The sequence below is a fragment of the Podarcis erhardii genome, assembly GCF_964252035.2.
Source record: "Podarcis erhardii genome assembly, chromosome: 10".
NCBI lineage: Eukaryota > Metazoa > Chordata > Lepidosauria > Squamata > Lacertidae > Podarcis > Podarcis erhardii.
This window is the reverse complement of record NC_138500.1, coordinates 35,625,830-35,648,404: the sequence shown is the minus strand read 5'-3', so window position 1 is coordinate 35,648,404 and position 22,575 is coordinate 35,625,830. Positions and strand designations below refer to the sequence as shown.

Here is a 22,575-nt window from a genome sequence, read left to right as displayed (position 1 = left end):
GGGAGCCACCATTGACAAGGCTTGTTCTTGTGTTGCCACCCTCCAGATCAGTACCTGGTCATAAATCCATTGCTAAATAGGGCCCGCAGTACTCTGATGCTGTTATGGAGTGTCCTTTGGCATGTGAAACAGATATGGGGATATATGCTGGTTTAGAGCCCTTTTGCAAACTGTGGACACATAGCCATAGCTATGGATGACCAGCCTGAAGGAGTTCCGAGTGGTCAGAGGCCAAAATAAAAAGCTGTGGGCAGTAATCAAGGTGAGTCATACTCTCACGTAGATGCACTAAAATCAATAGTTGTATATGCATTTGTATGTTATCAGCTATCTACAAATACTCAAGAACACTGTTACCTCAAAAGATCCACCTAGTGCTGTTTACAGCAACACCAGGCATATTTCAAGAAAGCCCACAAGCAAGATGTAACAGCTGTCCTTTAATAATTGCCAACTGGTATTTAGTAATGCAATTTATTTGAAAAGTTCAATTTGATTACAGTGTCTAATAATTGCATGGCTTCCTAAATCGAACCATTGGGTCATCTACCTTGGCAGTGGCTGTTCAGGATTTTGGAAATACCCTCCCATTTAAAAGATGTTTGCCACCATTTATACTGCATGCAACTGAACTCCATCAAGATGTATTTGTAAAGTCATTTTTCTGCCACTGAATTGATTAGGGGATCCAGAATTCTATTTCAAGAAAAAAGGAAAATCATTTCCCACAGGTATACAAATGTCCCTAGTAATTTTTCTTCTACGCACTCATTTAGTCGTGTTTTTATATAACTATTAGCTCTCATTTGAGACGGAGTGACTGAAACTACAATCCTACAATCCACCTATAAAAGGTATTAGACAACTACAATCCTACAATCCACCTATAAAAGGTATTAGACAACTTTTTTAGTACCTTATAAGTGCGTGCATGTATTACCCCAGTTGATATCAGTTCTCAACTCTAAATATGGATAATTTATTTTTTTTACAATCAATCTATCGATTCAGACAAATCTTCTAACTTGCCTCCAGAATAGCTTTCCTGAAAAATGGGAGGGCTGCTGATCCGGCAGAGCCTGCCCCTAATGTGGAAGGAGAGATTTCCTTACTGCACTTCAGTGTGTGGGGACATTGAGCAGAATTCTGTTTGCATTATTCTTTTGGTTTAATCTTCTATTTTTGGTCTTCTGCAGTCATCTTTTTAACATCCAATACCATTCAAGACTTACTGAAACATGTTTTACAAACACAACTTTGTGATTTATAAAAGAATTTTTGATCTAGTTATCATTGATTGAATGTAACTCGATTGGTATATGTGACACTCCTACTTGTAAGACTGTAGTCCTCAATAGTTCCTTGGGTGTAAGTTGTAGTGAACATGACAGCACCATCTTATGCACGCTTTACTCTATGAATTCAATTTGCTGTAAGCAGATAATAAATTCACTACTGCTTCAACCCCAAAACTTGAAGGGTAACCTAGCAACCTCAGGCAGTGCTAGAAGTGAGGCTTGATGTGATAGGACTATTTCAAATCTGAAACTTCACTTAGCTCATCACTCATAGTCTTAACATCACTCTGAGCAGAAGTCAAATTGAAGAGTTTCTTATTCAGGAAAGATATTTCTTTCTGTCTTTCCATTAGATCCCCAAGCAGTCTTCCTATTCTTAATGTTAGTTCATTTAGCATTGGTTCCAAGTGTGCCAAATCCATCTTTAAGTTGTGTATTTTTGGTTTTAAGTCATTTGCAAAGGCTACTGTTGTAAGAACTTTGGCTCTATCACTTTCCAAATCTAAAAGCTTATTTAATTGCTTGTTAAGTTCAGCATTCAGCTCAGATGATTTTGTCTTAATGTGTTCTATTTGTCTGGCATTTTCAGATGCAGAACTCCGTAGTATTGTAGTCCTGTCAATGCTGTTTGTAAGGAGAGTCCCTATACTTTTTATTGTAGTCTTTTCAGCTTTATCAACTTTGTCTTCTAGAGTATGTAGATTCTCTACCAGTGAGGTTACATCTGCTTCAAGACCTGAAATGCGTCTAATATCAGTCTTCACAGCGGCAATCTTTACAGAGAAGTTATTAGTTACTGAAGTTATAATCTCCTCATACTTAGTAACTGCACGAAAGAGAGATGTTAAGTTCTGCTGACGCTCCTCCTCTTCTTGACTTAACTTACTAGACCAGATCTGCATGGTGTTCATTTCCTCCTGCAGGTGCTTCATCTGAGCAATTATATGAAGATCTTCCAGTTGCTCCATTAAGCTTAATGTCTTCTCACACTAAGAATTAAAAAAAAAATCATAAGAAAATTGCACTTTAATGTTATACCAGCTGTCTTGAAATTTATTTAAAAGATTAGTGTACAATATGTTCTTTAGTGTTTCCCTCAAACTTTAAAGGGAGAAAGGGTGTGCAACTCATACATACGTTTTTGATGAATTTATTAAACAATGGTGTTAGGTACCCAAAACAGGCATAATGGAGTGCAGGGGCGTATTTAGTTTTCTAGCAATGGGGGAAAATGTAAATCTTGATTCTCATCAACAAGCAATGTATGGAAACAAAGAGAAAAACGTGAAAACTGAGGAGGAGCAATCAGACATTGTCTTCATCCTCACTTTACAAGTTAGCTCCTTAACAGTTGTGTATTCCAACAAAGCAAAACAAGATAATATAATAGCTTGTTATAATTACAGCTGATGTTCTTTCTAATAAAAACACTTTGGGTTGCAATATTCCAGGCGAATGCATACAAAACTAGCATATAGTACTTTAATAGGTTCTACTATCCAGAAAAAATGGTGCTGCATTTTAGTTACCGTTAAAGCAAAACAAATGTGTTTGTGAGAATAATGGTTGGTTTTTCAAAGTCATGATCAAAGGAAAATTGTTTCCTTCCTGCCAATCACACCCAATTATACCATCTCATTCTAAATAACTATTATTTTTCTGACTTGCCTGATTCTGTGCAGCATATGCAAGTGGTGAAGTGGGAATACCTTTCATATGACAATATGCCTGTGGCTTTATTACATTTCTTTCCATATCAATTAAATATCTATAGTTTCTCCTGCCTTTACTTCATAAAGCCCTTATTTACATAGCTGTCAACTATTCCCTTTTCTTGCAAGGAATCCTAGTCGGAATAAGGGAATTTCCCTTAAAAAAGGGAAATGTTGGCAGCTATGCTTATTTATCATTATACCTCTTAGCTTTGTGATCTTATATCTGTCCATACCTGCTTTCTCTGAAAGCATGGTGTTCAAACTTTGTAACAGTTAATCCTGCAAAGGCATTTAAAACAACCTTTTAAGCTGAAATTAGTCTAAGTACATTAACTTGAATAATACAGTTTAACACATTAACAGATATTATATGTCTTCCTAATACAATGTAGTATTTGAGGGGTAAAGTACAACAAACATGCAAATACATATTCCAATAAAAAACCCCACACAGGAATGCAAACGTATTTTCATCTTTTCAAAGTCTTCTCATGTAAAGGGAAAATTTTGCTTATTTCAGTGAATAAGGTAAAGGGACCCCAGACCATTAGGTCCAGTCGTGGCCGACTCCGGGGTTGCGGCGCTCATCTCGCTTTATTGGCCGAGGGAGCCGGTGTACAGCTTCCAGGTCATGTGGCCAGCATGACTAAGCCGCTTCTGGCAAACCAGAGCAGAGCACAGAAATGCCGTTTACCTTCCCGCCGGAGCGGTACTTATTTATCTACTTGCACTTTGATGTGCTTTCGAACTGCCAGTCAGCTAACTGAAGTTGCAATTGCTTCAGCAATACTGTACTGTTCATTATGACTAGTTCACTCATCATTCACACTCTGGTAGTTTTCTGTATTTTTTTCTGTTTCTGTTGTAGATTCTGCAAAGTCATGGACTTTCTCCTTTAACACAAGCACTTCATTCTGCAGTCTTAGTAGGCTGTTATCATACTGCATGCCTTCAAAAGTTTTTTGTATGTCCATTATATCAGATACAGCTTTCATCATTTCATCTTCCACGCTGAACACTTTTGTAGTCATGTCTTCCATTTTCTTCTCTACAGCCATCAGATCCCTTGATATTCTAACAACAGAGTGAATGACATTCTCTATTGCTGGTAAATGAGTTTTGCACTCTTTCAGTTTGGGTTCATAGCCTGCAAGCTTTTGTCTCAGCTCATTATTTCTGGCTAATATACTGTTCTGCTGTTCTTCTAATTTTCCAACTGCCTTGGTATCAGACTGCAGCTGCTGCTCAACTTTAGCCAGTTCATCTTCCTCTTGCCTACTTAACGTTTTGAGGTTTCTTACAGTACTGTCTTCAAGATCTTTCAGTCTTTCAGAAAGGGATTTTAGTTTTTGATCTGCTGCATTGATTTGAGAGGTCACTTCAATGTGTAAAAGCCTGGCTTCCGATTTTAAACTGCTAGTATTTATATCCAGTTCAGTCTGGCTCTTTTCCCAGGACTTGATTATATTTTGAAATTTTGCATCAGTGGTCTGCATCCTTTTAGAGAGTGCCTGCTCACTGTTCTGAATGTCACTTATTATGTTACGGAGGTTAGATACTTCTTGTTCAAACTTGGTCACCATGGAGAGAAAGAAAGAGGCTTCCTGCAGGATACCCGAAGATGATTCAAACTGCATTTGTAACACAAAACAATGTCCATCTTCACTTAATACAGATTTTTAAAAATATAAAACAAAGGTTTCGATAAACATAAGTTTTAAGATACATATTCCAAATAAGTCGTTCATGTGTGCGTGGGTGTGTCTGTATATACGAGAAAGACTGAGTCCACATGCGTTTGGCAACTAACAGTTTGTTGATTCATATTAATCTGTTCTATGCATACTTTCAAAACTCTGCATAGCTTTATTGAGAAAAAAACTAAACAAATTTCACTTTAGAATTAAAATTCCAGAAACGTGTTTTGAGTTAGCCAAATGTACTTCAATATGTTGCCATAGGGAGGAATGAATTGCATTACAAGGTAGCCTAGAGGCAGTAATTTCCTACAAAACAGTATGCTCAGCTCAGATATTGACTGTTCTGAAGTATTTCAAAAATTGGATTATTTTGAAGTTTTAAAACAAACTTTGTTCTGGCACATGACACAATTCTTATTTGGCACTGGATAGCAAGACTTTTAGTTGCTTTTGTAAATCCACATGCATACATAGCCTCAAGTCTATGGCTGACATCCAACCCATAGCCCACTTGTGCAAATGGGTCTCCCCTCTGCAGACCACACTCCCCCCCCCATTTGCTCTGGGAAGTTGGAGGACCCTTCAGAACAGCTTGGAGGGTACAGGGAGGGGGGAGAGTAAAGGACATTCCTGCTGTATCTTCTAGTGTGACACTGGTCACTCAGTTTCCAACCTTTTGGCTGTCTTTGTGCAGCCTGATCCTCTGCTTGGTAGAAAAATCCAGTGTTGAAAAGGACATACTTCCATTTATGGCGTGATTAGAATTGCAACACTAGTATGAAATATACAAGAAATGAAATGTCATCCTAGATCAATGACATTTTTCTAAAGCTGAAGCCAAGGCGGCAATCCTATAAGCACTTATGTGTGTAAGTGCCATGAGCAGACACTAAGGAAGCAGGGCTGTGCAAAAAAACAGACTTTAATCCTGACACTTCTATAGCTGTGTCATTCAGAAGAGCAATCTGCAGCAAAATGAATGGTGTTTTTTTAAAAGTAACATCAGAAAGTAAAACATGAAAAGAAAAAAGACCATCCATTTAAGCTACAGTCTCATGATCACAATACTTACACAATAAATATTAGAATATTTTTTATAATTGCACTATACAAAGTAAAACTTAAAAGCCATCTAAATGAATACAATTTCAGACAGCATAAATGCTTCTGGTAGAGTTACTGATAATAATTTCTGAATACATTCTTAATTAGCATTTACTGTATTCAGTATTATGCTCTATAACTGTTTCAAAAGGTAAAATAGTGGCTGCAATATGACGGACTTATTTCTCAGCAAGTATGTTTAGCACCTCAAATCAATTTAAAGTGTAATCTACTCAGAAAAAAGTTCAGTGTTACTTCCAGGAAGTTTGTATAAGATTGCAACTTTAAGCATCTGGTTTTGAGAAAAGAAACTGACTTAATATATGGATGGCAAATGTAATTATTAAACTTGATTTTGCACCTGAGTGTAGTTTATCTAGCAAGGTACAGTTAATACTAGTTAATGAAAAATATCTCAGACTTTAGAGCAGTTGAGAAACACCCAGACCATTAAAATGACACCCTTTTGAATTACCTTTTCAGATATTAAGTTAATCTTATTTTCTGTATCTTGAAACTTGGCAGCTTCCTGCTTTAATAAATAGCATTTCTCTTCCACTTCAGCCAGCTGAGCTGACTGCTGAAAAAGAAACCTGGGAAATGTAGAAAAACAGAATCAGCAAACAACTTACAAAAGCAATAGACTTTTTCCACGTTACTGAATCACCTACTTCAGCACAACTTGCAATCCAAAAATATGGCTGCATAAATATTGGGATGAACTGACTCTCAGCAATTTCTTGGATAGCCCAATCCTATACATGTTTAGTTAGCAGTAAGTTGAGTTGAATGGGATTTATTCTCAAATAATTGCATGTACGATTTCAGCTTAGCCTTGATTTTATAATTCAGTTACAAATATATGCCATAATTAAAGAGCAAATGTGAAGGATTCTGTTAGGGCATGATGTTTATACTTAACAGTATAGACAGATGACTTGAGCCACAAAGCTGAACCTGCCAACCAGCTCAAGATGAAGCTTGCAGAAGACATCAGTGTAAAGAAACTTTCCAGTCATTTTGCTTACCATGTCAGCCCTAGGCAAGCTATGAGAGACAGTAAACTCGAGGCCGTTCGTGGGTCCCACCAGCCGGACTTTTCATCACCAGTAGCCCTCAACATCGGTGCTGTCTTCCCTTGATCTTCAGTTGATTTGCCTGAAAGGTTAGCTTTCCTTCTTTGCTTAACTTCAGCCATATTTCCAACGTCTTATATGGGAATGCCTGCATAGATCAACCAGGGGTGGGGTGGGGGACGACAACCCGCTACTTACAAATCTTTTCAAAAATGGACTGAGCATTTCCCCCCCCCCCCCGATCCTATGCATGTTTCATTGGGAAGCAAGTCAGTGGAGCGTTAGCCTTGCAGAGGCATCTTAAGCCTGCCCGCTAAGGAACGCAAGTGCAGAAATAATAATAATAATAATAATAATAATAATAATAATAATAATAATAATAATAATTTATTTATACCCCACCCATCTGGGCGGTTTCCAACATAACACTAAAATACAATAACCTATTAAACATTAAAAGCTTCCCTAAACAGGGCTGCCTTTAGACGTCTTCTAAAAGTTTGGTAGTTGTTTTTCTCTTTGATGTCTGGTGGGAGGGCGTTCCACAGAGTGGGTGCCACTACTGAGAAGGCCCTCTGCCTAGTTCCCTGTAACTTGGCTTCTCTCAGCGAGGGAACCGCCAGAAGGCCCTCGGTGCTGGACCTCAGTGTCCGGCCAGAATGATGGAGGTGGAGACGCTCCTTCAAGTATACTGGACCGAGGCAGTTTGGGGTTGCACCCTTCATGCTCATAATCCCTCATTCAATCCGTTCCCTTTCCTCCTTGCTCCCTAGTTTAGCACCCCACCCACGCCCGTTACCAAGCAGGGGGCGGAAGTTCTCCCAACTTTTACCTCAGCCCCGGGTCTTCACGCGCAGACATCCACTACTCGGCGCCACGTCAAAGCGCATGCTCGCCAATGCTTACCCCACCCGCCTAACTTCGCGGGCGCGAGAGGGGCGGTCGAACGGAATTCACGAGCGAGGATGGCGAAAGGCGCGCGCGCTTCCTTTCTTCCTTTCTGGTTGGCTGGCGGGTGCCGAGCACACGGCAGCGCGCGCACCCGCGGCCGACTCGGGTCCACGAGCCTCCGCGGCTTTGTTTCGCCCAGCGCCTCTTGGGGGGGCTTCTTGAGAGGCGGGGGCTCCGTCGAACTAGGCGCCTCCCCTCGGAAGGTGCGGTGCGGACTCGCCCCGCCTCCGCTCAGCCATTCGCCTTGCCCCGGGGAGGAGGAAGTGGCCGCTATTTCCTGGGTGCCCCACCCCGGGTGCGAAGAAGCAGACCCCGTCAGGGAAGCTGCGCCCCTGCCCCGCTCCCCACAAAACGCGCACGGTGTTGCTTGTGTTCCTCAGGTAACCCTTCCGGCAGCCGTGAGGTGGGGGGGGCAGAGGGGGCGTAGCCTTGTGAGGAGAAAATAAGAAAGACATGAACAGGCGCGAGAGAGGGGGGTGGGGAAGAAGGGGGTGAGAGACGGTTTGGGTGGGGGTCATACATAGCTTCGCATTGCTAAATTATCCGGGGTGGGGAAGTGGGCCGCCTGCCTATTGACTTCTCAAAAGTCCGCTCCTGTATTTCTTGATTAAGGCAAATGAGGAGCAGGGTTTGGGTATTATCACATAGCTGATAGATTTATATGGACATATATCCCCGGGGCAGTCACTAAATTCTGAATATAATCTGTTGCCTGAAGACGCCACTTGATGCACCTGACAACGCAAATCCCAGTAACAATAGATTATTCAGTTTTTCGGATGCACTTCCTCAAGTCTTTTGTTCTGCATAATTCTGATGGCTTATGTGGGCAAATATCCAAGATCACATGTCATCCCTCTCTTTGCCTTTTGTCTAGGTGGTAGTTTGTCCTTGCTTATCTGGAGCAGAATGGCTTCAGTTGGCGAAGTCTCGAGACTTAACATTATTTTGCAAGTTTGTTTTTTGCTTGTGTGTGTATTCAGATGTGTAGACAAGATAACTGGCAGTGTGTGCTTTAAATAACTTCTTCTATACTTGGAACCTACGTTGCTGTTGCCAGCAGCTTCTTAGTAATTGTATGGACCAATAAAGTATAAAGAGGTAAACAATAGTCTCCTAGTGTGTGTTGCACTGTACTACAGAAGTTTGTAATTTATGTTCTGCATTATTCTAGCAGCGACTTCTACTGGAAAGTCTTCTGTTAACTTTATCTGTGTTCTAATGATGTGTGTGTTTTTTAATTGTCATGTGGATTTAGCTGTGTTTTATGTACAATTTCATTTGTCCGTTGCTTGGAGAGCACTTTGATCAAGTAGTTTTTAAACCTGTAGAGTGTTTCGTCAACATTAATTTTATAATCTCAAGCTTCCAGTGGGTTTAATAGAGGTTTTTTTTTGACTCTATATAGGTCATGTACAGTTTTTTCAAGTGTATAAAAACTTTTAATATCTGCATATTTGACTGCACTTTTCTGTGAATTGCTGTAGATTCAATTAATTAATATTGTGCTTCATTAGTATTGGTATCTATATTTCCCAAGATCATTAAATAAGATTTTTATTCACATATCTGCTTGCCTACCTCAGATCATCATTCCTTTGCATTATTGAATTATCTTCTGATAAAGTTTTCTAAGGATTTCTTAATTTTTTTATATTCAGAATACTGTTTGGAATGGTGTATCATAAACTTCAGTGAACCCCTGGTTCATGAATAATTTAAAAACTACCTACAAACTGATGCCTCCAGAATCAGTTGCAGATTGAAATACTGGTAAGTGTTGCATGTCTAATAAGAATCTATAGCAATCTTTACTTGATTAACAGTTGTGTTCTGAGCCATGTATACAATGTACTTTTTATGCCAGTACTGTAAAGGAGATTGATTCATACTTGATTGGCAGTTTTAGTTTTTCTTGAAATAATGTAATGGTGATTTTTACACACTTTAAGGGTATTTTTAAAAAATCTACTAAGTTTATATTGTTTTGGCTAGCTCATGTTACCATTCAGCAAGGAAGAAACAAGTTGGAATAAAAATGGATATGATGGCTCGAAGTTATTTGCTTCAGAATTGCGAGGCATTGGAAAGAGATATCAAGACTTCTTACATAATGGATCATATGATTGCGGATGAAGCATTAACATTGCTGGAAGAGGAGAAAGTAAAAGCCCAGGTAAACTATTTGCAGTTTTTGTATTTTATGCTGCTGTAATATTTAAGCACCTACAGACTCTCTTATAAATGCAGTGTTCTTCTGGTTCTCATGGACATTAGTGCAATACAAAGTTGAACATTGAAGTTGTAAAGTTGATACCTTTAACAGAAAAAGCAGAAATATTTTAGCTAAATGAAAACCTGGATTGGTTCCAGATGAAGCTAGTTGCAATTAGATCCCATGGATAGTTAGTCATTAAATTAACATGTGACTACCTATCCATGGGAACTAATTGCAACTAGCTTCATCTGGAGACAGATGGCTTTGAAATCAGTGGGACTCTTCCCTTTATTTCAGTGGCCACTAAGTGAAAATAACTTACTCTGTGACTAAAAACAGTAATTTAATAATGTTAATAGGAAACATAGCAAAATAGACACGCTCAATTTACATCAAATAAAATGTTACTGTCTTCATCTTCTAGAAGATCTGGTTGCACTCAGACTGTATCCTATAAAAATGGTTTCCAAATTTGAGGAGAGGGGTGTCATTCTTTCATAGGTTTGAGCAATTGTCTCCCTGAGTATCTTAGACATGGTTTTTCATATGAATGTATGTTTTTGTTGAATTAATACTTTATTGATGTGTGCCTGTGGTATGTACATGGTATTAAGGCTGCAAATGTACACATGCTTAAAGGTAAAGGGAACCCTGACCATTAGGACCAGTCGTGACCGACTCTGGGGTTGCGGTGCTCATCTCGCTTTATTGGCTGAGGGAGCCAGCGTACAGCTTCCAGGTCATGTGGCCAGCATGACTAAGCCACTTCTGGCGAACCAGAGCAGCACATGGAAACGCTGTTTACCTTCCTTCTGGAGCAGTACCTATTGATCTACTTGCATTTTGACGTGCTTTCGACCTTCTAGGTTGGCAGGAGCAGGGACCGAGCAATGGGAGCTCACCCCGTCGCGGGGATTCGAACTGCCGACCTTCTGATCGGCAAGCCCTAGGCTCTGTGGTTTAACCCACAGCGCCACCCGCCACATGCTTACCTGGAAGTAAGTCATAGTGCTTGCATTTGGACGTCATCCTAAATCATGGTTTAGCACAATGTCAATAAACCTATTCTTCTAGGCGCTTGTGCTCTGCTTCCAGGTGGCCAAAAGAAGCTTTCACTTCTGTTTTTAGTTAACTACAGCTTTCTTTGTCATCTGAACTTAGAAGCGTGGTTAACATTAAGTACAGTTAATTTAAATCTGGGTTGGGAATCTGAGAACTCCAGATGTTGAACTCAAATTTCCATCTTCCGTGACCATGGTGGTTGGGACTGATAGACTACAACAACATCTGGAGGGCCACAGGTAGTTTAAAATGAGCAAATTTTATAAACCATGACTTGAAATTGGCTTGTTTTAAGCTAAACTGTTTTAATCTTAACTACTGTGTTATTATCAGATAACATGACAAATCCTGCTTAACTAAAAGCAACAGTTGCTAAACGACTCTTGGCCATCCAGGAGGAAGCTCAGAAAGTGCAGAAGGAAACCAGGGTTATTCATTTCCTGCAGCTAAACTATGGCTTAAGGATGACATTCAAAAACTGCCATTGAGACTTATTTTGGAATAGACATGCATCATATTGGACTGCAAAAGTGCACAGCTGCCTGGATTGTTCGCTAAGTAACCTAGCAATTGTTGTATGGGACATAATCCACCTAAATCCAAACTTAATTGATTTCAGTGGAAAAGATTTAAACGCAAGGTCCCACTATCAGAGCACTTGTGATTTGAAATCTCAGTTATCCAAACACACAGAATTACACCCAAACCTTGCTACACAAATGCTTGATTCAGATATCCAAACAGCCAGAGTTTGCCCACTTCCTTACTTGTTTGGGTTTTACTAGTTTGCAGCAGTCATGTCGGGCAGAAACTGTGGAGGAATAAAGATTGGACATATCGGGGAGCAGGAGAAACTGGACAAATCAGATTTTCCTTTGTTTGGCTTTTGCTGATTGGCTGCAGCAGTTTCACACAGAAAGCATGGATTAGAAATGTTCCCAAAGGAAATAATGGAAACCATCAGCTCGCCTAATGAACAATTTCCTGGCAGGGCATTGTGTTCCAATTGTGGAACCTCTGTATACTTGTCCTTGCGCCTGAAATGGGGCTTAAAAGTGCTGAAGGTTGGATAGATTGTATCAAATATGTATTGTCTTTTTGTTCCCTTATTAGACTACACAGAGAGAACGAGCAGCTACATTAGTAAAAATAATTCTTGCCAAAGATAATTATGCTTACGTATCCTTCTATAATGCACTGCTTCATGAGGGATACAAAGATCTTGCTGCCCTTCTCCAGGATGGCATCCCTATTCTTTCCCCTTATAATGGAAAGAATTCTATGGATGGAGTAACTTCATATGGTTAGTATGGCAAACTTCTTCATTGCATGAAAATATTCTGTACTCTGCTTTTTATTGAAAAAAGTATTTCAGAATATATTTAATTTCTATGGTCCCTTCACTACCAAGTGATTTAATCTACAATATACAAATCCACTAAAGTAAGTCAACAATAGGGTTGCATTAGTTTTTGTGGCTTGTGTGTAGGAGTTTAATTTTCATACTATTACTATTACATATTGGGGCTAAGGTTAAATTGATTTTCCCTTCCAGGATTGTCTCCATACCAAACAGCTGAGGAATTCAATTTGTGCTTCTTTTAAAGGGCTGGCTGCTACACCTACAACCTAGGTGATTTGAAGCCAAATTTCTTTTAGTTGGCATCTAAATAGAATAATTATCATGAGTGATGATGCTATTCTGTGTATTAGGAGTGGTGATATAGTATTTCTATTTAATGCTTTAAAACTCTGCAAGTTATATTTTCTACATTCTTTCTAATTTTTTTTTGTATCTTCTCTTTTTGAATTTAAGTTAAGACAATTCTCTGTGAAGGTGGTGTTCCACAGCGACCAGTAGTGTTCGTCACTCGTCCAGAACTAGCAAATAGAATTCAACAGAAATTGTATAAATTAAAAAACGATCCAGGATGGGTTATTGTTTATGGCATGGCAGGCTGTGGAAAGACTGTTTTGGCGGCAGAAGCATTACGTGACCACAGTCTTTTGAAAGGTATTTCTAGCTGCTTTGTATCAATAAGAAATGTTCTGCTGCCTAGAGGTTATTGCACGGGATAGTTTACCTCCAGACACAGTGGTGAAAATAGCTTGCCTGAACCATGTATTTTTTAAATTTTTAATTTGTGAATACTAGAAAATCATATGAGGAGTAGCGCGGTTTGACTCACAGAAGCAAATACTGTAGTTGTGAAATAAGCTATGACTTGCAGTAAGCTGAAAATGTATTTTGGATCTCATGAAGATGGCTATGTTGCTGTAACCATATTAACTAATTACATTATTTTTATAACACAATTGGTACACTAACCTTTCATGTAATACTGCTATCACTGTAAAAGTGAAGGGTATTATATTCAACAGCTATAGTAGCAAAATAGCAGATCTGGTGTGAATAACAGCATTTTGAGCTTTGAGAACTGAGCCCTATATGCCCTCTGTGAATGATGCAATATATGTGTCCTATACCTATTTGTGCTGAATGTAAACATCCTGTTCTCATTTGTTTCTCTTAATACAGCTTGATTTTATTTATTATTTTAGGCATTTTACACTGTTTGGCAGCCAAAAGATTCCCAGAGCAGTTTACATAATATCAATAGCAAACAAGACAGTCTTTGACCTCAGGCTTACAATCTAGAAAATAGGTCACAAAAGTAAATTGCATGGCAGGAGAGAGGAAAACAAGCCAACTTAGGTACAAGTTCTTAAATATAAACATTTAGAATTTTTTTCAGTTAGCTTTGTTGCTTTTTAAAATAAACACATTTGTTTATGTTTAGACATACATGTAACTATATCTATATTATAAATTCAACTTTGCATCTTTTTGCTAGATTGTTTCCCAGGAGGAGTACATTGGGTTTCTGTTGGGAAACAAGACAAAGCAGGTCTGTTAATGAAACTCCAAAATCTCTGTCTAAGATTAGACCAGGACTTCACTTACTCTCAGAGGCCACCACTTAATATCGAGGAAGCTAAAGATCGCCTTCGTTTGCTATTTTTGCGCAAATACCCAAGGTACTGTCAATAGTGTAAAGAAATATCTGAACATTTCAAGTCAGCTACTAGAATTGTGTTGTCTTTGTTTCATGTATGTACTCATTGGCTTAATCAACACTTTTCCAAGGACTTGGCTAGACTGGTAAAGAAAAGGATATTTTTATGCATTGTATGTGCGATATACAGTGGTACCTCGGGTTATATATGCTTCAGGTTACACACTCCGCTAACCCAGAAATAGTGCTTCAGGTTAAGAACTTTGCTTCAGAATGAGAACAGAAATTGTGTTCCAGCGGCGCAGCGGCAGCAGGAGGCCCCATTAGCTAAAGTGGTGCTTCAGGTTAAGAACAGTTTCAGGTTAAGAACGGACCTCTGGAACGAATTAAGTACTTAACCCGAGGTACCACTGTAAAATTGTTTTTCTCTACCTGTTTTCCCTGTTTAAATTTACAACACTTTAAATTGAAACGCTTCTTTGATGTGTCTAGATCCAGCCCAAGTCACAATTAGCAATGCTCTGTCTTCTAGCATGTGAATTTTAAGTTCCTTACCATTGGTGAATTTTTTGCACGTTTACTGGCTTGAAAAGAATTCTAGATTACATGCTTGGTTCATCTAGAGCATGGTGATCCAGCCTCTCAGACCAAGTGGGCTGCAAGAGTACTTCTACACAGAACCTGCAGGACACACACTGAATTAAATTTCCAGGTCATAAATTGAAGTGTTCACAATATAGTTAATATTATTTAATATACACAATTAACGTATTTAATTGAAAATGGAATGGAATGGTCGTTAGCACTAGCAACACTCCTTTAGTACTTGGCAAGGGCTGCCAAAAAAAGGCTACCCTGCAGGCTTCGTGTTAAACCACTCTGATCTAAAGCATGAGCCAGATTTGTTAGCTGTCGTTAATAGAACTCCTTACTCCCATTTGATTCTAGTTGTAATGAGCAATATGTTGAACATATGTCCAAAAGACTTACTGAATTGATTCAGTATTACTAGTTCTAGACTATGGCTTCTCCACAGTCACCAGCTATCTCTGGCTGATCTCAACTCATCCAGATTCAGAATTTAGCAGTATTTAGCTTGTTTCTATTGTATTTCTTGTAACATACCTAGCTGTTTTTGGAAAACAACTATCTTTTAACAAATATGTTCAAATGAGGGTAACACTGAATACAATATTAGCATGTCCTTTAACTCTGTAAATGTTTAATAAATGTAAAATACATGGAAAATGCTGTTCATTAAGTATAGAACTGCTATGGTTTAGTCTAGTCAAGCTCTTGAGAGTTGTCCCAGACCATAATTCTTTCTTCTGGGCAATTTTAGTTGTCGTGGTTATAAAGCACATGAGACTCAATTTTTTGTTTAGAATAAATATTTAAAAGGATATAGATTGAAGGATATAGATTGAAAAATGAAGTGAAATGAAAAGTCTATTGGTTCTTAACATATTGAGGAATCTTCAAAGCAGGTGTACAGTGCCTCCAAGCTTGACGTGTTTTTTTCTAATAGGTCTCTCTTGGTGCTTGATGACATTTGGGATTCCTGGGTATTAAAATCCTTTGACAGTCATTGCCAGGTTCTTATCACCAGTAGAGATAGGAGTGTAACAGATTCTGTAGCTGGTAAGGATTGCGTCTTCTTCCTTCTTTTAAGTATTTAAGGTTACTCATGTACAGTGTGGCTTTTTTATTGTGTTGCCATGACTACCGTTAACACTTATTAAGTGCAACAGTAATGTAGGCATTGTACAGAGGAGAAAAACTGCACTGTCCTTGAAAAATAGCTCATAATCTCTGTTATGTAGCCAGGAAGACAGAGATGTAGAAAGACAGGATTTGAGCTTTCAGTAATATGCTTCTTAGTGAATTTCACAGAATGACCAAGTATCAGTGAGAAACACTGAAGAGCATACAAAATTTGAGAAAACTGTAAATAGTTGATTCTGACAACTGTATTAGGGAAGAGATAGACGACAATAGAGGAAATTAAATAATAATACCTTAGTACAGCATGCGACTCTTAATCTCACATTGGGCAAAAGATACTTGCATTGCACAGGGTTGGACTAGATGATCCTTGTGGTCCCTTGCAACTCTACAATTCTATGGAATATACCATGTATATATACCATGAACAACAATAATTAAATCAATAAAATAAATAAATACAGCGCATTTAAGCAAGCCCCATTAAAATTCCCATGTTGTAACTTAAATCCTAATTACAGTGTAAGTTCATACGTAGCATGCATTAAATTAAATATTTCCTTTTTTATTTGAATCTTAACTCTAAACACAGGCAAGAAATATGAAATTCCTGTGGAAAGTGGACTAACACATGAAAAATCACTTGAAATATTATCTCGGTTTGTTAATATAGAAATAACAGAACTACCAGAAAAAGCTGATTGTATTGTAAAAGAATGCAAAGGTAAGAACGCTCCTTTTCTCTGCATTTTGAAACAAACCATTTTTAACTTTCATCTTATATCTGCTGTTTACTAGACTATGACCTCAATCACATGTCATGATAAACCATATTTAATGATTTACTGTAAATGCAGCATTTGTTCCTCCTTTGCAAAAATGTAGGAGAAAGAAACCACAATCCCTTGCTGTTTTCAAACTGAGCATTGTGGTTTTTTCCACTTTGAACAATCTACAATCTGTATCTAAGGTTTGCTCTTGACTGACAGATCATGCATTGCTTCAGAGAAAACAAAGCAAAACCCACAGTTTGGACATAATGCTAAGCCGAGGTATCATGGTTTCTTCTCCCATGTGCTAGTGCAGAGAAGCAAAGTGGGTGAGATCAGTACAGTCATACCTCTTGTTACATTTGCTTCATGTTAATTTTTTTTGAGGTTGCCTCCCCCGGCGACCCGGAAGTAACGGAACACGTTACTTCCGGGTTTCACTGCTCGTGCATGTGCAGACTGCTCAAAATGATCTCATGCACATGCGCAGAAGCAGCGAATCGTGACCCGCAGACGCAGGTTGCATTCTGTTCAGGTTGGAAACAGGGCTCCGGAACGGATCCCGTTTGCAACCAGAGGCACCACTGTATGTGCATAGCAAACAATTAGCTACAGTTAACTTTGATGTCTAAGGTAGACCAGTGAGCAACTCAGTGTAAAAATTACATTTCCTTCACAGCATTCTCTTTGCAATTTGCTATTCTTTTATCAAAAGTTTAATTTTCATTTAGTAATCTCATCCATTCCTGTTTTTCAGGTTCTCCTCTTGTGGTATCTTTGATAGGAGCGTTATTAAGAGATTTCCCCAATCGCTGGGAATACTACCTTAAACAACTTCAAAATAAGCAATTTAAAAGAATAAGGAAGTCATCATCTTATGATTATGAAGCACTTGATGAAGCCATGTCCATAAGTGTTGAAATGTTGCCAAAAGATTTCAAAGACTATTACAGAGATCTTTCTGTCCTTCAAAAGGATGTTAAAGTGCCTTCAAAGGTAAAACCCATTTTAAAGAAACACTGGTGGTGGTTATGGAGATTGTGACTTTTAAATCATGAAAACAAATAGTGACCATGATATTTTGCAGAAAACTGATGTTGTAATGCAAGTGACATTAGAACTGATCCATCCTTGAGCATAATTTCTCCCCTTTTCTCTCAGTGTCATGATAGCTGTAGCTTAATATGTAATGTTTAGTCTTGTTCCCTTCCTCACTAGCCAAAGAAGGCTCAGAGGTCGGATTGCTTCAGAAGTGCTTGCCTGTTTGCTCACAGGGTAGTGGGCATTATGCAGCTGCTAGGGGCATCAACTGTTGGAACACTTCTTAAAATTGCTTCTGCATTGATATAGAGTGGAGCACTAGTTAAACATCGGGATAAAGATGTCAAAAGTAGTACATATATTTTCTTAATAATACCAAATATTAGAATTGAATATTAGTACTTAGTAGCTAAAAAACATGGAAAAAAACAGTTGGAAAAATAGTTCACAGATTCTCATAAAAATTATATCTATATTTGTACAATTTTGTTTCTATGTAGTGGGAACAATTCATACTAATTTTAAATCTAATTGAGAGAGTTAAGGCAGAGGGCCTTCTCAGTAGTGGCGCCCACCCTGTGGAACACCCTTCCATCAGATTAAAGGAGATGAGTAATTATATAACATTTAGGGAACATCTGAAGGAAGCCCTGTATAAGGAAGCTTTTTAAGGCTTAATGTTCTACTATGTTTTTATATACGCTGGAGCCCAGGCAACCCAGTCAGATGGGCAGGGTATAAGTAATAAAATTAGTAGTAGTAGTAGTTGTAGTAGTAGTTGTAGTAGTAGTAGTAGTATGTGCTTAAGGCTTCTACTGATATCAGCAAGATCCATGACCCTTAGAAGAAACTTAATTAGGGGCCTTCACTAGGGAGGAGGCGTGGGGAATTATCTTTTATGAAAACATTTTTGCATGAGTGCTGCATTGAATGCCATCTGAAGGACGCTTTCTGAGCCTCGCACTGGTGTTTCTACCTGACTTGGAATTGACCTTTGAACTGTGACGATGCCTTTTGTTTGCCTGATGGAGGATTGAGGTGGGGGTGGGGGGAGAGAGAAAGAAACCTTATTTTTCATGCTTGGAATGTAGTCTAGTGTACAGTTGCTCTACCAATTTCTGCCTCTGGTCCCATCTACCAGTGACATACAGCCTCCAGAGGTTTGCTTATGATGGAATGTGCTCCCCTTGCTAAAAATGGCTCTTCCTATTGATACATAGGAAAACTTTATGGATTTCATTTGTTTTCTTTGGTTGCATAGAAATTTGATTCATTTGCATATTTTAAATTCTGAATTAGATTATCATCAAAAGTATTTGCTACTTGACCAATTATTTGTTTCAAAATGCACTTCAGGTATTCTGTATTCTTTGGGATATGGAGACAGAGGAAGCTGAAGACATACTGCAAGAATTTGTTAACAAATCTCTCCTGTTCTGTGATCGGAATGGAAAATCATTCCAGTATTACTTGCATGATCTTCAGCTTGACTTTCTAACAGAGAAGAATCGCTCTCAGCTTCAAGTATGCTTCTGAATTTCTAATGGTGATTTATATAAGAATTAGACATAGCTTAAAAATGTACTTATGCAGTGTTCAAAATCTTCTTATTTAAATTGCTAGTTGTACAGTTAGATATCCATCAGTACTAATTTCTTAATTGAATACTAATTCAATTTTTAAAGCTCTTTTGATACAGCACAACGTAAAATGCTTAGTTAGATTAATAGTGGCACTTTATGACATTGGCAGGTTTATTGTATGACACAATAATTTGCATGCTTCCCATTCCTTAGCAGAGCAAAGTCCAAGAGAAGGGAGTATCTTGGGGAATCTATTTATATTTGCTATTTATATTTATATCAAACAGAAGTATCTAGAATTTAAATTCTTCTGAATTTCCTCAAGTGTTTGAAATGAAAAAAGTGTTTTATTTGCTTTTTAGGGTTATTAAAAATGGGCTTCCTTATAGGGGAAAGTACTGTCATCTTTGGAGCATAATTTTAGCTGTGAAAGCACTTAATATTTCAGAAATATTGGGAAATGATACTAAAATGGGTGGGGGAAGATGGATTTTAAAAGCTCAGTCTATGCTTGGGGAAAAACTTTGTGGATCCTTTGGTGATTTCAATGTTGGGACAGGTCTTTCTGCTTATTCATCCCTCACTACACAAGCTGCTTCTCACATTGTAGTCATTTGAGAAACTAGGTTACCTAGAATCTTGGCGTATGCTATCGTATTGGATTGAAGCCTTTGGCTGTAATTCAGCAGCAGGGTGGGTATGCTTTGTTGTGCCATCATGGTGTATCAGCCCCCTCTCTGGCAGCTGCTATTGAAATAACAAAAACCACATATGTCCAGTGCATTCATTGAACGTATCAACTAGGTTGGCCCTTTGACAGCCATGTGCAGGAAGGATGGGTGAGTGGCTTGTCAGTTCTGCTGAGTAATCAACCGTAGTAAAAAAAAAAAAAAAACACCTTCTAAAATTTGGTTGGCTGTTTGCCCTCTTGCTCTCTGTCCAATTCTATGGCTGTCTAGGATTGCAGATTTCCTGCATTGCAGAGGGTTGAACTAGATGACCAGCAGACTCCCTTCCAACTCTACAATTCTAATTCTTTAATTTGATTTTGACATTGGATATGTTGCTACAAAACTGAAGGGGGAGATGGAAGTGTATCAGCTTGCTCAACCTACACAGCTAATGGACACTCTGAGCCCAGAGCACCCCTCAGGTTCAGATCCTCCTGTCTCCAATTCCTCGCTGTAGGAAGGTTGGAGCTGCAGTGGTTTGCTCTTCCTCTGTCCAGTGCACACTTGGAGTACCATTTGGGCAAGGAGGGAAACCCAAACATTTTCCTTCTCAGAGCTGAGCTTAAGGTGGAAAGAGGCAGCATATCAGCATGCTTATAGCTCCAACTTCAGTGTCTTCTTGTACACTGACCAGATCCTGGCTCCCCTCTCATCATGGTGAGCGGGGCAAGTGAAATTATCAACCCTGTGTATCTTGTAGCAATAGGACAGCTTCAGTTATTTTAATTCAATAAAATGACTACATAAAGGATAAGTTCAGCCCAAGATTAACACTTGCATTTTGTTTTTTAGGCACTACATAAAAAAGTAGTTGATCAATACAAGAAATGTTATAAACAGTATATACCATCACAAGAAGACTGCATGTACTGGTATAATTTTCTGGCTTACCATATGGCAAGTGCCAATATGCACAATGTAAGTCTACACTTATATCAATCTTCTGCATATAAAGGAAGTGTGGTTGTTTATTATTATTTAGTTGCTTCTTTCAAAAACTGAATTCAAAGCAACTCCCAAAACAAAGGTTAAAATAGATCTAAAACAATGATAAAAATTACCTAAAATACAATAATATACATAAAACAGCCATAAGGTATTTTTAAATTCTCAATTCTTTTTTTCTCATTGAACACTAAAAAAGCTTAATTTAATGAAAAAAGGATATATAACTGCAAATTGTTTCAGGTAACAGTAAGTCAAGCTTACTATGCATGAATAAGCAAGTTTGCAGGTGCTCAGAGGAAAACTGTATTTGCTTTGCTCCTCCTTGCAATGTTTTTGGCTTTGTGTTATGTCTCCACTAGACAAACCGTGGCTTAGTCTGGGTTACGCAGCAGCAGTAGGACTGGGAGATGAGCAAAGTAGTCACATTTCTCCTCTTCAGTACCCTTACCGCTGCTTCTTTACACTTAGACATGGTTTTGCTTAGTGGTCTGGTTGGCATTCTTTAAAGAATGCACTCCTTAAATAAAATGGCAGCAGAAACACAACACAGGTGTTCGAAAATCTTACCATAATTTCATGTTGAATTGAATGGTAACAATTCATCTAGTTTTGTGAAAATTGGAAAAAGCATGCTAAGAAAAATATTCATTTTTAGATGTGTAAGAGATTGATCTGAAAAAGCATTAGCTAATCTGTTAAATAATGAAAGAATGTGCAACAGTGTATGGTTGTTAATGTTTCCAAAGTGTTATCACTTTATAAATGAATTTTGGAACATTATAATAGAAAGGAAGTTTATTCTTCTGAAAATGCAAAGCTAAGTAACAGTTTGAAATAGCACTAAGTGTAGCTTACAAACAGGACTATTTACTTACAGAATTTTTCTTATTCTAGGAACTCTGTGCTCTCATGTTTTCACTAGACTGGATTAAAACCAAAACAGAATTAGTAGGACCTGCTCATTTAATTCATGAATATGCTGAATACAGTCAAATATTGGATGAAAAGGTATACTGTGAGAAATTAGCAACTATACTTCGCATGACTTGCACTTCTTTTTTCACTTAAAGATAAGTTTGTTGTGATAATTCATCCAAGTTTTGGCATAGTTAATAATTCTGCCTTGTGTGGAACAGGTGACATTTTAAAGACTTTTGAGATAGTATATCTGTATTTCTGAAAAGAAACAGATTCTGATTATATTAATAACTGAGGTAACAGAAAGAGTTTGGAGGATCTGATGCATACCACTTATATTGTCAAGTGTCTAACATCCCAGTTTAAACCTTTGTCCCGTTTACCCTTCTGATCAGTTAGCTCCACTAGACTCCCACTAATCTAGTTTTGTTTAACAGAATTTGTGTCATTTGCTTCATTCCTGAACATAAGGTGTTTAAATGCTTCAAGGCATCTTGCTAGAAGCTGATCACAATTTAGATTATTGTTTTATGCAGTTGACATGGTGCTTTGCAAATTTTTACGAACTATATATATATATGAGAATGAAGCTTGCAATCAGAATTTCAGCAATGTTGGAAAACAGAACTAGGAGTGAGGAAAGAGGCAAAGGGTAAGAGTCAGAAAATGTTTGAGGGGCCTCATCTAGTCTAGCTTCCTCCTTATTACAGGATGATGC

General features: G+C 38.2%; 2 protein-coding genes across 6 annotated transcripts in view; one reads left to right on the top strand and one right to left on the bottom strand.

The window, feature by feature from the left end:
• Window positions 1–995: 995 nt before the first annotated feature.
• On the bottom strand, window positions 996–7,919 carry IKBIP (IKBKB interacting protein). Of its 4 annotated transcripts, none has more exons than XM_081878315.1 (4): window positions 7,693–7,793; window positions 6,846–7,041; window positions 6,293–6,410; window positions 996–2,287 (listed from the first exon to the last, which is right to left on the bottom strand). In XM_081878315.1, the coding sequence occupies exons 2-4, from the start codon at window positions 7,013–7,015 to the stop codon at window positions 1,532–1,534; spliced, it is 1,044 nt and encodes a 347-aa protein (XP_081734441.1). In that variant the 5' UTR covers window positions 7,016–7,041; window positions 7,693–7,793; the 3' UTR covers window positions 996–1,531. The 4 variants fall into 4 exon arrangements, with proteins under 4 accessions (XP_081734441.1, XP_081734440.1, XP_081734439.1 ...); XM_081878314.1 differs by lacking the exons at window positions 996–2,287; window positions 7,693–7,793 and adding exons at window positions 2,753–4,644; window positions 7,800–7,919; XM_081878313.1 differs by lacking the exon at window positions 996–2,287 and adding an exon at window positions 2,753–4,644 and having other exon boundaries at window positions 7,726–7,842.
• Window positions 7,920–8,081: 162 nt separating this feature from the next.
• APAF1 (apoptotic peptidase activating factor 1) overlaps window positions 8,082–22,575 on the top strand; it is a 38,731-nt gene continuing 24,237 nt past the window's right edge. Inside the window, exons 1-12 of one of the 2 annotated variants that reach the window (XM_081878214.1) lie at window positions 8,082–8,224; window positions 9,506–9,617; window positions 9,840–10,020; window positions 12,238–12,427; window positions 12,941–13,138; window positions 13,980–14,163; window positions 15,670–15,782; window positions 16,459–16,590; window positions 17,394–17,632; window positions 19,034–19,201; window positions 20,784–20,909; window positions 21,834–21,947. In XM_081878214.1, the coding sequence (XP_081734340.1) occupies window positions 9,883–10,020; window positions 12,238–12,427; window positions 12,941–13,138; window positions 13,980–14,163; window positions 15,670–15,782; window positions 16,459–16,590; window positions 17,394–17,632; window positions 19,034–19,201; window positions 20,784–20,909; window positions 21,834–21,947 (1,602 nt within the window). In that variant the 5' untranslated portion in view covers window positions 8,082–8,224; window positions 9,506–9,617; window positions 9,840–9,882. Of the gene's footprint in view, window positions 8,225–8,922; window positions 8,946–9,505; window positions 9,618–9,839; window positions 10,021–12,237; window positions 12,428–12,940; window positions 13,139–13,979; window positions 14,164–15,669; window positions 15,783–16,458; window positions 16,591–17,393; window positions 17,633–19,033; window positions 19,202–20,783; window positions 20,910–21,833; window positions 21,948–22,575 lie in introns of those variants that run through there. The other variant, XM_081878215.1, reaches the window with a different exon arrangement.